Consider the following 14,314-nt stretch of genomic DNA (forward strand, 5'->3'; position numbering starts at 1 on the left):
CGGCATGTGGGATCTTCCCGGACCGGGACACGAACCCGCGTCCCCTGCCTCGGCAGGCGGATTCTCAACCACTGCGCCACCAGGGAAGCCCTTTTTAAATACTTCTTAGTGAAGCCAAGTGTTTTAAAGCTAAATAAACATTTTGGAGATTAAGATACATGAAAGTAAAATCATCTTGCCACCTCTGTTGATGTTTCCTTTATTCTACATTCTCCTTGGCCCTAATGAGTGCCGGACCCTGTGCTGGGAGCTGGGGACAGAGAGGTCCCGACCCAGCCCCTTCTCCTGTTGTCTAGTGTGGAAAAGATACACAGGAAATCTGGGATCTGTAATGCGGGCGGTACCAAGTCATAGGGAACTGTAAACAGTAGCGAGTTTTCCTTTCCCTGATCAGGAGTGAGGGAGGAGCTCTGAAAGGTGGATAAGAGGAAGCACCGTAGAAATAGCAGCTCTCCAGGCAGACGAGGCTGGGAAGGGCAGACCGGGAAGAGAGCCCCACACACGCAAAGGCATGGAGGTGGGAAAATCCACCTGCTAGGTATTGGGCAGTTGCTTAGAAGCCCAGGGCAGACGGGGCTGCAAGTGGGGACAGGCCTGGGAGGGACAGGTGGGGTCACACCAGGAGGGGTCTCCACTGCCCAGCGAAGATCTGGACTTCCCCCGGACACAGCAGAAAACCAAAAAAGAGCATTAAGGGGAGAGGGGATATGGTTGGACTGATGAACAAAAAACTTTCAAACACAAATATGACAAATGTTAGTCTGGAAAGTGACTATTTTGAGAGGTTGGGATGCTACCAGAGAAAGCCCCTCTTTGTCAGCTCCACGCTTCCCCTTCAGGGTCATGGCTGTCAAACCAGCCCAGAATTAGCTCCAAATGGCCTTCTGAGAGCGCTCAGATCTTTATTTGCAACGTGCACACTCGGAAAGGTGTGACATGCTTCTTCTTAAGAGAAATCAAAGAAACAAACCTATACACTTAAATAAAAAAAAAAACAACAAAAAAAAAAAACCTGATTTTCTTCAAAACAAATTTCAAAGAACTAAATCCTAACTTTTAAATATCTGATTTTTAAAAAGGAAGGCATCCATGGACTTCCCTGGAGGTCCAGTGGTTAAGACTCTGTGCTCCCAGTGCAGGGGACCCAGGTTCCATCCCTGGTCAGGGAACTAGATCACGCATGCCTCAACCAAGATCCTTCACGCGACAAAGAAAATCCCTGTGCCACAACTAAGACCCAGCGCAGCCAAATAAATAAATATTTTTTAAAAAGGAAGGCATCCTTGCATGATGTTAATAATAGTAATGAAAGCTCCCATCAACTGGGCATCTACTTTTTGTTGGGCACTTTAGATGCATTCATAAAATAGCCACAACAAAAACAATAGCGGCATTTATTATTATGTGTTTATCTCACACAAGGTCCTATGGTGAGCCCAGATCAGCCCCTGCCTCACTGAACCCTCCCACTATCAGCCCCCTTTTACAGATGAGAAAACTGAGGCTAGGGGAGAGGACATAACATGCTGAAAGCCAGGTGGCTTGGAAGAACGAAGCCACAATCCAAACCCGAGGGGTGTATCCAGACCCACATGCTTGAACAGGATCCCAACTGCAGTGTCTTATTCAATCCTCACAATAGCCTACAAAGAAGGTGTGTTAGCCCCACACTGTAGATGGATACACTGAGGCCCAAGAGAGTAATGACTTTCTCAAGGTTGCGCAGCAGGTATGTGGCCAGTAGGGCTGGGGAGGCAGTCCCACCCGCTCCAAAGCCTGCATCCTTTCCACTGGCTCCTCTGTCACTTCAGGAATTTAATTTATAAATAATAAATGGTAATAGCGAGTGCCTACTGGGGCTGGGGCTGTCCGTGGTGCTGAAGGTGCAGCATGCCTGAGATAGACAAGATCCCTGCCTTCCAGAAGTGGACCTTCGTGGGATATTGGCAATAAAGGAACAAAGAATTAAGTACCAGGTCAGGTGAGGATAACAGATATGGAAAAATGAAGCCAGGTGAGTGGGACAGGGCACACTGGGGTAGAGAAGCAGATCAATGTAGGGCCATCAGGAAGGCCTCTCTGGAAAGGTGACCCCTGAGAGCCAGGAACTGGGTGACCTCTGGGAAACCACATTCCTGCACCGGGTCTCAGTCTCCTAATCTGTAAAGTGGGGATGGCATTACTCAGGACCCAGGCTGTTTGTTTCAAGGGAGAAGTGAGCAAACAACATGAAAGCACTTTTAAACTGTAAAGTGCCATCCAGAAAACAATCGTTGTTGTTCAGCCCTCATGCGACTTGTATACAAGGCTTTGCAGCAAAATGTGTTGTTCACATAAGAAATGTAAGGTGTTGGACCTTCTTGTGTCCCATCAACAACTTAAGCATGACTTTATTTAGTTGGTCCTGATGTTGTAAAGTGTTACTCCCGACCATAAATATCAAAACAGACTTGGTAAGCAGGAATCTGTTAATAGCAAGTGTTGGGATTTTCTGAATATACAAAGGGAAGTTCCCACATGAAACAGGTCACCTTAGGCATTAAAAGAAATAATTTAAACATTGTAGAACAGCATAGGCCTCGATTCCACTTTAATTTACTGTGAAATCTTAGGCAAGCTCTTCACCTAAGCTTGGTTCCTTTTCCCATAGAGACAGGAACAGCAGAGACCTCAAGGGGTTGTCTTGCCCCTACAGTAGCCATTAACCCCCTGTGGCTATTTAATTTCAAACTAATTGCAATGAAATGAAACATATAAGTCAGTTTCTTAGCCACACTAGCCCCATTTCAAGTGCTCAAAACCCACAAGAGGCAGGTGGCCGCAGTACTGGACAGCTCAGGTCTAGGGCCTTGCTACTCATCAGCAGGGAGCTGGCGAGAAATGCAGATGCTCCAGCCACTCCAGGCCTGCTGAATTGAGATCTGCGCTTTAACAAGATTCCCCCCACGCCCCAGCCTCTCTAGGGAAATCTCATGCGCCTGAAGTCTGAGAAGGGCCGCCTGGGAGAGAGCAGGTAGGGAGACACCCTATGAGAAGGCGTAGCTCTGTAACAATGACAAGGATGACAGGGCACTTTCCACACCCTCTCTTACTGGTGGTCAGTCTCCAAACGAACTAGTCACAGAACTTCTGACAAAGGCTGCGCTGAGTCCAGGTGCAGGAGGCAGGCAGGGGAAGGTGGTGTGGACAGGAAAATGGAATCCCTCAGACATTTCAGAAGTTTGTGTGCACACGGGGACAGAATATTTCGATTCTGTGCTGGCCAGGATTTTCTGGCTTGTTGACTATTCCTGTTTTGGAATGAAGTCCAACATGAAAATGACATTTTAAAAAACCCACAGGCTGACTTCATATCCAAACACATCTCTCCATGTTTGTAGAAAAAAAAAGAAAGAAAGAAAGAAAAGGAGCAACCCAGCAAGAGAACCTTGCTTCCCCCAACTCGTGAATGGCCAGCCAGTTATTTCTCTTTCAACCAACGATTTGCTCTGATGGTTCCACAGCCTTGCCCCAGCGCTGACGCTGACGAGTGAAAAAGCCTCAGAGCACAAGTTGTTTTTAACACTTCATCTCTCACCTGCACAATCACCAGCCTGGGAGGAAGGCATCAACATCCTCCACTGGACGGATGAGGAGCCAGAGAGTCACCTGCCCTCCATCTCACACCTGGGAGGCAGGTGAGTGTCTAACCTGATCACAGCCTCTTCCACTTCACCCAGTTCTGTCTCCACCATGTCGTGGCCTTTTCTTCTTTATAGTTCTCTTGAGTAGGAGTCTTGGTTGTTTTGCTACCCACTGTATCCTCGGCATCTAGCAGAGTCTAGAACTAGGTATGTGCTCAGTAAATGTGTGTCGAATGAATGAATGAATGAATGAACTGTAATGGCAGCAGGACCTCCAGCCTCAGACCCTTGGTTAGCCTGCCCCTGCGAGCTGGAGGGCCTGCACCCCACCCTCCACTCATCCAAACACTGTCTAAATGCCAAGGACCCTGTCAAGTGCCACTTCCTACGTGAAGCAACCCCACCTACCCTACTTGGTCCCCACGCAGCCTCTGTTTCTCCCACTTGCCCCTCAGGCCCTCCATGGAACTCCAGCCACGTGCCTCCTTGCCGGTCTTAGCTCCTGACTAAGAGCTGCTGCCTCTGTCCAGAATGCCGCCGCCCCCCCCGCCAGACATTTGCATGGCTGGCTCCCTCCATTCCAGTCTCTGCTCAAATGTCACCTCATCGGAGGGTGATGTCATGCCCTGTCCTCTTACCCCTGATCCCCCAACATATCAAAGCTCTGTTTATCCATGGCCCGTCTTCTGTGTGTTCACTGCTACATCCTCGGTGCCCAGAATCATGCCCTGCACGTAAAAAGGGGTCAGCAAACACCCATTGAGTAAAGAATCAGGTGCAAATTGGAAAACACACAATAATGATGATGACTACTATGGGATAGGGTTAAAACAAGTGAGAAGGGAGACACGAGACAGCAAAGATACATAAGATGGTGGGAGGAGGGGCGGGGTGGGTGCATTCCAGGTACCTTCGGGCAAGAGTGGTAGTGTTGATTAATTTTAGGCTAAGTTGGATATGCATATTAAAATATTATGAGTAACCACTAAACAAATCGAAAACGAATGTAGACTTTCCAAACCAGTAGAGGGGGAAAAAAAGAAACTTCCATCAATCCAAAAGAAAGCAGAGGAGGGAGACAGAAAGCACAAAATGAATGACAGAGATGCTTTATATACTGGGAAAGACTAAACAAATATTCATTGTTATTACTCAAGTGCAAACGTCTTTACCGAGGTCCTCCTACACAGAAACGACCAGGGCACAGGTCTGATCCCCAAGGGACTCACAGCTGAGTGAAATGGACATCAAACATCCACAGGGGATGGACCATTCAGAGGGGCTGGCACATTTCCCCCTCCCATAATCACAGCCATTTGCCAAGTGCATCTATCTTTTTCACCTTGGCCCCCAGGAAGCTCAGGCTCTAATTTCCAGCCCACAGAGTCCACAGGAGCCCCAGGTGTTGATATTCTAGGCGCTCCCTCTGAGCTGCTCTGATTTCTTTTTCTTAACACTGGCTTTTAATTTATCATCAACACTCTACCATTTTACTATTCTTATTGTTTTTATAAACCGTCTCAAATCCTTTGACACAAGGTGGGGTATAAATAAGCAAGCAAAAAGTCCAAACGAACAACAAAACACACAAAATAAAACGAAAGAAGAACTTTCAAAGAGCCCAGATCTTTCAGAGAAATGCATTTCTACCTTATTTAAACATTAAAAAAATTTTTTTAACTTAAGGCAGAGATTTTTAGGATGATGGTCTTAAAAAAAAAAAAACACTGCAAAACATGTTTGAAATACATACACACACACACAACAGGGGGGCTCATTTCATTTCCAAAGCCATTCTGTTGTAAATAGATAATTAGCACTTAAGCACACCTTTCAGGGGGTTTATATATTAACATGAAAATACTGTGATTATGGCTGGCCAAAATCACTTGACTACCACTTAGAATTCTAGATTTTTCATCTTTATTAGAAGTTAACTTTCTCTCTTTTAGCCCCTGAAACACAGCTTGGCTTTGTGAAAAAAATTTTTTGGTGAAGAATAGAGCAAGTTAATCTTTTGAATGAATACCGAACCTCCACTGCACTATTCCTCTAGACTTTTATCTGAGCGTTGGTCTCCCTCTCTCTGGGCGACCACTTGTTTATCAGTCACCTTGGCTGCTGTGACTACACACAACCAAAATTCCTCAACACCAACCTGCTTCTGAGCAGACAGAGCCAGAAATGACATGAACCCAGAGTCCAAAAATTTTTTTTGTTTTAAATATTCGATCTCGAGTCTTTGCGGGAAGAGCAAAACCTGTTTCCGAAAATGTCTGGATCAGGAAATTGTATCCAACTAATGAGTAAAGGAGCCAGAATCCATTTGAAGTCTACTGTACACATTCAGTGATGATTATTATGAGCTCTTTAGAAAATGAAGCTGGTTGGATATTTTGGTTGAAGTGACCACAGCACAAGGTTTTTCTTTTCCTTTTTCGTTCGCTTAACAAATACTTGGTGATAAACACTTGCCCGTGTTGTCTGCTCTCTGTCCCCTTGGCCACCTCCAGGTCCACTCCCAGCCCTCCTGCCTCTCCTGGAGTCCCAGTGTCCTCCCCTGTCTGCTACGGTCATGCACCACTCAGCAGCCAAAGGGGACTTTCAAAACACTGAGTCAGGGCTTCCCTGGTGGCGCAGTGGTTGAGAGTCCGCCTGCCGATGCAGGGGGCACGGGTTTGTGCCCCGGTCCGGGAGGATCCCACATGCCGCGGAGCGGCTGGGCCCGTGAGCCATGGCCGCTGAGCCTGCGCGTCCGGAGCCTGTGCTCCGCAACGGGAGAGGCTGCGACAGTGAAAGGCCCGCGTACCGCAGAAAAAAAACACTGAGTCACACCATGTCCCCCCACCTGCTCTGTGGCCACTTTAACACTCAGAATAAAATCCACATCCTCACCCTGAGGGTCAGCAGACTGGGGCCTCCCTCCCTGGCCTCTGCCATCACTGGGCTCAGCCCTGCAGGCCTCGGGCTGCACACCAAACAACTCAGGGCAGGGCCCTCTTCAGCTCAGGATGCTCTCGGAGAGGCCATCCTAGATCACCTATGTCAAGAAACCTCCGACCCCCGTCACTATCACCTCGCCCTGATCATTGATCTGATTCATCCATCCAATCCCCTAAATGATCTTGTCTGTTTACAGTAAGTCCCCTGCTACGAACCTTTAAGCTGCGAACTTTCAAAGACGCGAACGTGTGGAGGACAGTAGTATAGAGTATTCTTATTTCAAGCCCAGGACGTCCGGAAGCAAGCGTAAAAGCAGTGGTTATGTAGTACTATAGAGCCGATTGTGTTACTTGGGCACCTAAGGCTAACTTTGTTGGGCGTACAGACAAATTGCACTTAGGAACGCACTCTCGGAACGGAGCTCGTTCTTATGTAGGGGACTTACTGTACTTTGCTTATCGCTTGACCCTGTATTCGTCCTCGGGCCCTCCTGGCAGGGGCTACACTGGTCATCACCAAATCTCCAACACCAAGACAGGGAACACAGTAGGCCCTCCGCTCAAGACATGGGATGACTGGGATGCGTGTGGACCCCTCCCCTGTTCTCCCGCGGTCATAGGCCAGCGGGAGAGACAGACACTCAGCTCACCCACAGCGGGGCTCTGAGGTCAGCAGGAGTGTGGGCCGGGAGGGGAGACGAGCGGGAGCTCCAGTGGGGGGGGCTTAGTCAACACATGGTGTTAACGTCACATTCTGTGGATGTAGACGTGGACGCTCAGAGGGAGAAGCAAGGTCGCCTGGCCGATGAAGGGCAGAGTCAGAAGTGGGCCCCAGGACCCCCTAACTTCAGCGCTCCGTCCCCAGCTCTGCCGAAGAGGCTGTGAGTCCTGACCTCGGTCAACGTGAGGCCTGTCAGACTGGACCTGCCGGCCAGCTGAGCTGCCCACACCCTGGGGACTTGGGCCAGTCCCAGGAAACCCATCCCTCCCCCACCACCCTGGCCGCGTGGGGCAGGACAGCGGGATGGCTCTGCCCAAGGAAACCCAGAAGGTGTCCGGCCCCAAACTTGGGGTGTGCACGGCCCGGGCGGGGTCACCCAGGTCCTGTCTCTCAGGCCTGATACGCTGGATGCCCACCGCGGCACCTCCACGGCCCGCGGCAGGTACTGGGCATAAAGAGACGCAAGTGAACACACTGCAGGTAAGAGACTCTGGGAAGAAGATGTCCCACTGTGGGGAGGCTGGAAGGATGGAGGTAAAAACAATTTGTCTCAGGAATACGACAAAAGCAGCGACTTGTACAAGCTGCCAGGGACAGAGTTGTGGGGAGTGGCGAGCCAGAGCAAAGCCTTCCCGAAGCCTGGCCTCGCCCCAGCGGAGGGGGAAGGGAGAGAAGAGAAGGACCGAACCTGGGCAGTGGGTGAGGAGGTCAGCAACCTCTAGCTGCATCCAAAACAACTGTTTCCCACAGAGAATAACAGTTCTGTGCCAGGGAGCAGCCTCCTGCTTCCTGGGGATCCTGGGGAGCGCGGAGATCCTCAGCCCCACCTGCAGCTCCTGCCACGGGCTCCTGAGTCCAACAGCAAAGAGGCAAAAGGACGGCGTGGAGCCCATCTCTGCACCAAGCCCCCTATGGCCCTCGGGCCCTCAGCGCAGTGGCAAAAGAGGCAAAAGCAAAGAAATCACCTCGGAATGATTTCTCTGTTTCCCTTTCTCTCCCTTCCTCCCTCACAGATTTTAATTAAGGGTTTACTTGCAAAAGACCTAGCTCTATTTAACTAAATCCTTGGACCCCTTTTATATTGTCTTATATATCGTTTTACGCTAAGGCGCCAGGAAAAAGTTAATTATAACTTCTAAACTCTCCATTGCCAGTCCTCATCTTCCTCCCCTGCCTGATGCCGCTAAGGGTAGTGCCACTTAATTAGCCAGCCCCTTGTGGGTAACCAGACCTCTCCACGCTTTCTTCAACAGACACCCGCGAGCACCCCTGGGGCCAGGCTGGGCTGGGTCCTGAGGACCTGCAGGGACTAGGCGCCGTCTCAACCCTCGAGGGGCTCACAGGATCCTGCAGGAGGAAGGGGAGGCTGGCAGGACGGCCCACTTGGGACCCCAAAGCAGCTCGGCAGGTGGCGGAAGTGAGTGAAGAAGACACGAGCAGGACAGACAACAGCAGGGCGAAAATAATGGGGGGCCCTGATGGCCTCAGAGGGAAGGGAGCAAGGGTACCGGAGCTGTGGTTGGGAGGGTCTCAGTGGAGGCCTATGTCTTACGACATAGCCTCTGGGGATGGGGCTGAGGTTTGGGAGTTCAGTTTGGGACCTAAAAGCGAGTCTAAAATCCTGGTGGACAGCCAGGAGGAGGTGTCTTCTGAGAAGACTGATTAATATACCGGCTGGGTCTCAAAGAGGGATCAGGTCTGGGAGGAGATGGAGGTGTCTGCGAGTCTGGGCAGAAGCAAGCAGGGGAGTATGACTATCATCTGGAAAGAAGGGCTCGAGAGGCCCACGGTTGGTCCCGGGAGGAGCCACTTTCAGTGAGAAGGAGCAGAACCAGGAGCAAAAGGAGGAGGTGGAGAAGCAGGGAGCCCAGCGAGGGAGGTGTGGAAGCTGCGGAACGAGAAGCCAGGCTGGACGGGGCAGCATCAGGCGGGTGGGGAGGCGGAGGCGGGGGTGAGCACCCAGCTGTGGCCTCTGGCCAGTCGCTCTGAGGCTAGTGCCGGGGTCTGAGGCTGCAGGAGCCGGGGGTGGGAGCGAGGGATGGGGTGGCTGCAAGGCTTCTCCTGGCAGGGGCGTGGGGAGGCCAGCCTGGCCCCTGCCAGTCGCAGAGAGCAAGCTTTCCAGCATCCTGTGAATCTTCTGAAGTGGCAGCTCTTGAGGACATGGCTGTCACTCAGAGCCAGAGGCAGAATTTGGCCTGGTGTTCTTCCCTCGGGGGAAGATGCGGGCGTGTCGCGGCCTCAGGGTCAGGCGCTGCCTCTGCAGACAGGCATCCTGGGAGGCGGGTGCTCCTGGGCGCTCGGCCTCTGTCCCCGCCCTCAGCACACACAAACCCCCCACCGGCTTCCAGTGGCGAGCCCAGGCTCACCTGCCGGCCTCAGGTCCTAGGCTTATCCTGGAGGCCCCCACTCAGCCTCTGCCCTTCTGCAGACCCTCCCGGAGTCCCGTATTGCGACAGCCATGCCCACACTCTTCTGCATCACAGCCCGGCCCTCCTTGAAGCCCCATTTACTGCTGTCCCACCCAACAGCAACCAGCCCTGCTGGGGACGCAGGGACCAGCTCACTGTGCATACACCCCGAGTCTACGTCTCTGTCCAGGGCTTCCCCCAGCTGAGGCACTGACTGGTGCTAGGGATGAGACTCGTCCTGCCCTCCAGGGGCTGACAGTCTCAGGGGGAGGCAGGGCGGACAGGAGGCATGAGGACACAGACAATTCCCTCCACAAGGTGAGGGCCACCACCAAGGACTGAATAGGGAGCCCTGGGTGCACAGGGAGAAGGGACCAATGCCGCCCAGTGGGGCAGGGGGAAGCTTCACAAGAGCGACATTTAGGGGTGGGTAGGACTGACGGGTGGATGAGAAAGAGCCTTCCCAGCTGGGGGACGAGCATGAGGCAGGGCCCAGGTGGCCCTGGGCCAGCCCAGGCCCTGGGCCCTGGGCTAAAAATCCCTCATGATCCCATCTCCCAGACATCACTTCTGGAACATTCCAGAGCCTTTGCCCTCACTGGTCTTGCTGTCTCCGCAATCCAGGCCTTTTTAAAGGTCACTCCCATACACAAACCTTCCCAAAGACCCCATGGCACCTAGAATCAACCCCAAACTCCTGCCGCTGGCCCACAGGGTGTATCTGAACCAACCGGTGACAAACCTTCCACACTGCACACCTGCCTGCCTGCCCTCAGGTCCTCTGCAGCCACTGTGCCCCTGCCTGGAATGTCCCTCCTACATCACTTCACTCTCACCTCCACGCCTCACTCAAAGCAACCTCTTCAGGGAGGGCTTCCATGGCGCCTCAAGGGGCTGTCTGTCACCATCACGCCCCCTGGGCCAGCGCTCTGCCGACCTCATCACGTGAACGGTTCTCTTATTGCTTCTGGTGTATCCACCCACCCACTGTGTCCCCATCCCCAGATGCAGCACCCTGTCCTCACTCCCCACCATCACCCACTGCGTGGGGCACGCTTGCACAGAGCTCTCAGTGAGGTGTACTGAACGGACGAATGAATACCCCTGCGGTCTTTGCTGACAACTCAACGTGAAGGCTCAGGTCAAGTTCCCCCACTGCCTACTGTGGGACCAGCCCATGTCCCCTACCTCTACCCCAAGGGGGCCCTGATCTGCAAACGCCAGCTCCTGGGGGCAGTAATAACATCTACACAGCCCTTTACAGTTCATACACTCGAACATTTCCTCCACCCCAGTGGAGTCTCAAAACAACCTGCCTCCAAAGAGGCAAGCAGGTCAAGGGGAGCCTGACCACCCCCAGTTAAAACGAGGCCAGGAAGGCTCAGAGAGGTCACATGACTGCTGCCATCACCTGGGAGAAAGCTGACCCTGGACGTCTGGCCCCAAAAGGCACAGTCCACACCTTAACTTCGAATCAGTGAGCTTTCACCATAAAAACAAGAGAGGTGATAACAGAGGAGAGGACAAGAGCTCGGCTCTGGAGTCCAACTGCCTGGGTTTAAACCCCAGCTCTGCCACTTACTAGCTGTGTGACCTTGGGCAAGTTCCTTCACTCCTCTGGGCCTCGGTTTCCCTCTGTCAAGTGGGGATGACAGTAGCTCCTGCCTCGTTCCCTCATCAAGAGAAGCAAATGATTTAATAATATACACAAAGGGCACATGCCAACACTCAATAAACACGGAGCCCTTTACAACACCACCCTGAGCCCATCTCTGCCACATCACCACACCCCTGGCACATGAGTCGCCAGCCCACAGAGGTGAGTCACCTTGCGCAGTGGACCAGTTCCCAAAAAGCCAGCTGCGGATGGACCGCTATAAACCCACTCCTACTGATGCCCTAACTCACATGCAAATTCCTCCAGCTCTGTCTCGCTTCAGGCTGAAGCCCCGCCCAGCCCACTTGAGTGACAAACACTGACATCTGCAAACACTTCAAGGCTGCCAAGGGGAGAGGTCCCTTTTGTAAAAGGGAGACCCCTCTGTAAGTTCACCCTTCCCACCCGTGATGATCCAGGCAAATAAATCAATCCCACGTCAAGTGCAGACTACAAAGACAGCCTCCTAAATTCCTCCAGCACACAGTTCTGGCTTTTGTTAAGAGGCGAGTAAAGAGATTCTCCTAAGATGGCCATCTCACCGTGCTGGCCCTCCCAGGCCCCTGCTTTCCCCTTATCTGCAGAGTCTCAGGGAGTCCCCACCCCTCTTTCCAGGCTCATCACCCTCACGGTCTCCAAACCTCCTCCCTCCAGTCGCAACACATCATGCCACCTCTCAAGTGTCCCCCCGCAGGCTTTGGCCTCCGCTGTCCCCTCAGCCTGCAGCTGCTCTCTTCCCAGCACAATCGCCCAGCTCCCCAGGCCGGGCCTAGCCCAACAGCAGCTTGTCCCAGAAGCCGCCCCTGCCTGGGAAAAGGCCACCACCAGCCTCTGCACTGAGATCCCACAGCCCTTGGCCACCGCCCCCCTGGCACATGCAACTGTTGGGTTCATTTACTCACTCAGCTTGGAGACGAGCACGTCTGGGCCGGGGGTACATCGGAAATAGTCCCTCACTTCAGGAACCTCAGTGCAGGGGAGCCGACATCGTCTTCTGTCAGGTAGGGGTCTAAACAGCACCCACCCCAAATGGCTGTTCCTCAAATTCAGCCAGGCAGTGGTGGTAAGGAGCCTGGCACACAAGCAGGTGCCCAGCCACCAGCGACTCCTGTTCTCTGCCTGGGACATGGACTCAGCTCAGCCTCACATCTTTTGAGACCCACAGCAGGGGGACAAGAAACCAGCCTCAGTGAGGGTCCCCTCCTAGGAAGCAGCCCGGACCTGGAAGCAGCACGGGGCGTGGGGAGAAGCCCAGGAGCCCCTCCCATCCCAGCCTTCACAAGGCTCAGCCCAAACAGGCCCCTTGATGAGAACTTCCCATTTGAATAATCAATATTTAAAGCTCCAAGCCTGCCAAGCGGAGTGCAAGGCCTTGCTTGTAAATATTTGTCTCGACTGGCAAAGCCAGCCTCTCCCGCTGCAGCCACCCGCCTCGCTCCTGGCCCTCCTCTGCTTGCACAGCTCCCAGCCAACTGCACAGCGGGACGCCCCTGGGGAGGCGGGGGACCGTCTGGCGATCACGAGGGGCTGCACGGGGAGGTGGGCCCGCCCCGTACCCAGGCCTCTGAGACAGCAGGCCAGTACACCGGGCAGCCCAGGGGCCACCCATCTGTCTCCTTGGACCATGGCAGAGAGATTCGCTGTGAGGTTTCTCTGGATTCCAAGCAAACAGCTTTTCCCAGGGGGCACCCCAGATTTATGTCTTTCTCATTTTGGAAGAAAGCAAAGCCAAAGACAAAACCCTAGGGGCGTGCTTGCAGATCATGGCCCACCATCTCCTATGGCGTGGGACGGCACTCCGCTGCCTGTACCAATGGCTGCCCATGGAGGAACCCACACCGGGCTCCCTGGGCTCCTGCTTGGGGCCACGGAGGCCTGGAGGGTCCCCTCACTGGTGAAGCCGTCAATGACAGTGGGTGGCTGTACCTACCAGCTGAGGTGCCTGCCCTGACATCACTGTTCCCAGAGAGTCATTCATTCATTTGCCCATTCAGCCACTTATCCGCTCATCGATTATTTACTCGGCATCTACCTGTACCAGGCACTGGGGGCTGGACACACAAGTGGACAAAAACAAACCTGGACAAAATCCCTTTGGGAGGAAGTCTCCCAGGCCAAAAAAATCCCACCAACAAATGGAAAATCACAGCAGAGACAAGTGCTGGGGTAGGAGACCTCCTAGGTGTCACGGGAGAGTGAGAGGGGTGTGGCCTGGTCCCGGAGGTCAGGGGCCTTCCCAGGGGAGGTGGACAGGTGACAAAGTCCAGGGAGGGACCGGGCAGAGCAGGGAGGAAGGACGGTGGGCAGAGGGCTGCCCGAGTCCGGCTGCTCACAGGCACCACCCCTTCTGGCACCTACCCAGCCACTCGTTGAATTTCTTCACCTCGCTCGGGAGCCCCAGCTCAGTGAAGTCCCCGGCATGGATGAGCACGTCGCCGTAGGGCATCTGGATGGGGTCCGTCCTCGAGTGGGTGTCAGACACGCAGACAAAGCGGGTGTATCCGGGCGGCTTCGGGGCGTCATGAGGCACCGGGTCCACCCTGAGGGGAGAGAAGATCATGGGGTCACGGGGTCGCGGCGCTGGGAGCCTGCAGCTCATGTCACAACTCAGACCACAGCCAGGTCAGATCACACATGGTCCAGGTCACACCCGCCTGCCCACCTGCGTCCGAATCTTGCCCCTCCTGATCACTAGCCGGGCAAAACATTTCCCCCTGAGCCTCAGCTTCCCCTCTGTAACATGAGAAACCCCGAGGGTTGTTGCGAGGTAATGAGTGGGAAGGGCTGACAGGTACAGCCTGGCACCTGTACCTGCGTGCACCTGTATGGCGACTACAACTAACCTGCTGCTTGACAAGTAGTACCTCTCTACCTTTTTTTTTTTTCATTATCAGCCCTTAAGGGGCCTTTTTGTCTTTTTTCTTTCTTTCTTTTTTTTTTTTTTTTTTTTTTTTTTTTTTTTT

The 14,314-nt window shown here is 53.2% G+C and overlaps 1 protein-coding gene across 1 annotated transcript in view; it reads right to left on the reverse strand.

Annotated features, from left to right (window-relative positions):
- The window catches only part of MPPED1 (metallophosphoesterase domain containing 1), a 70,205-nt gene that overhangs the window by 39,499 nt on the left and 16,392 nt on the right, over positions 1-14,314 (reverse strand). Inside the window, exon 3 of the mRNA XM_007453932.1 lies at positions 13,710-13,891. Coding sequence (XP_007453994.1) covers positions 13,710-13,891 — 182 coding nt within the window. The remainder of the gene's footprint in view (positions 1-13,709; positions 13,892-14,314) is intronic.

The sequence above is a fragment of the Lipotes vexillifer genome, unplaced genomic scaffold (assembly GCF_000442215.2).
Source record: "Lipotes vexillifer unplaced genomic scaffold, Lipotes_vexillifer_v1.1 scaffold382, whole genome shotgun sequence".
NCBI classification, from domain to species: Eukaryota; Metazoa; Chordata; class Mammalia; order Artiodactyla; family Lipotidae; genus Lipotes; species Lipotes vexillifer.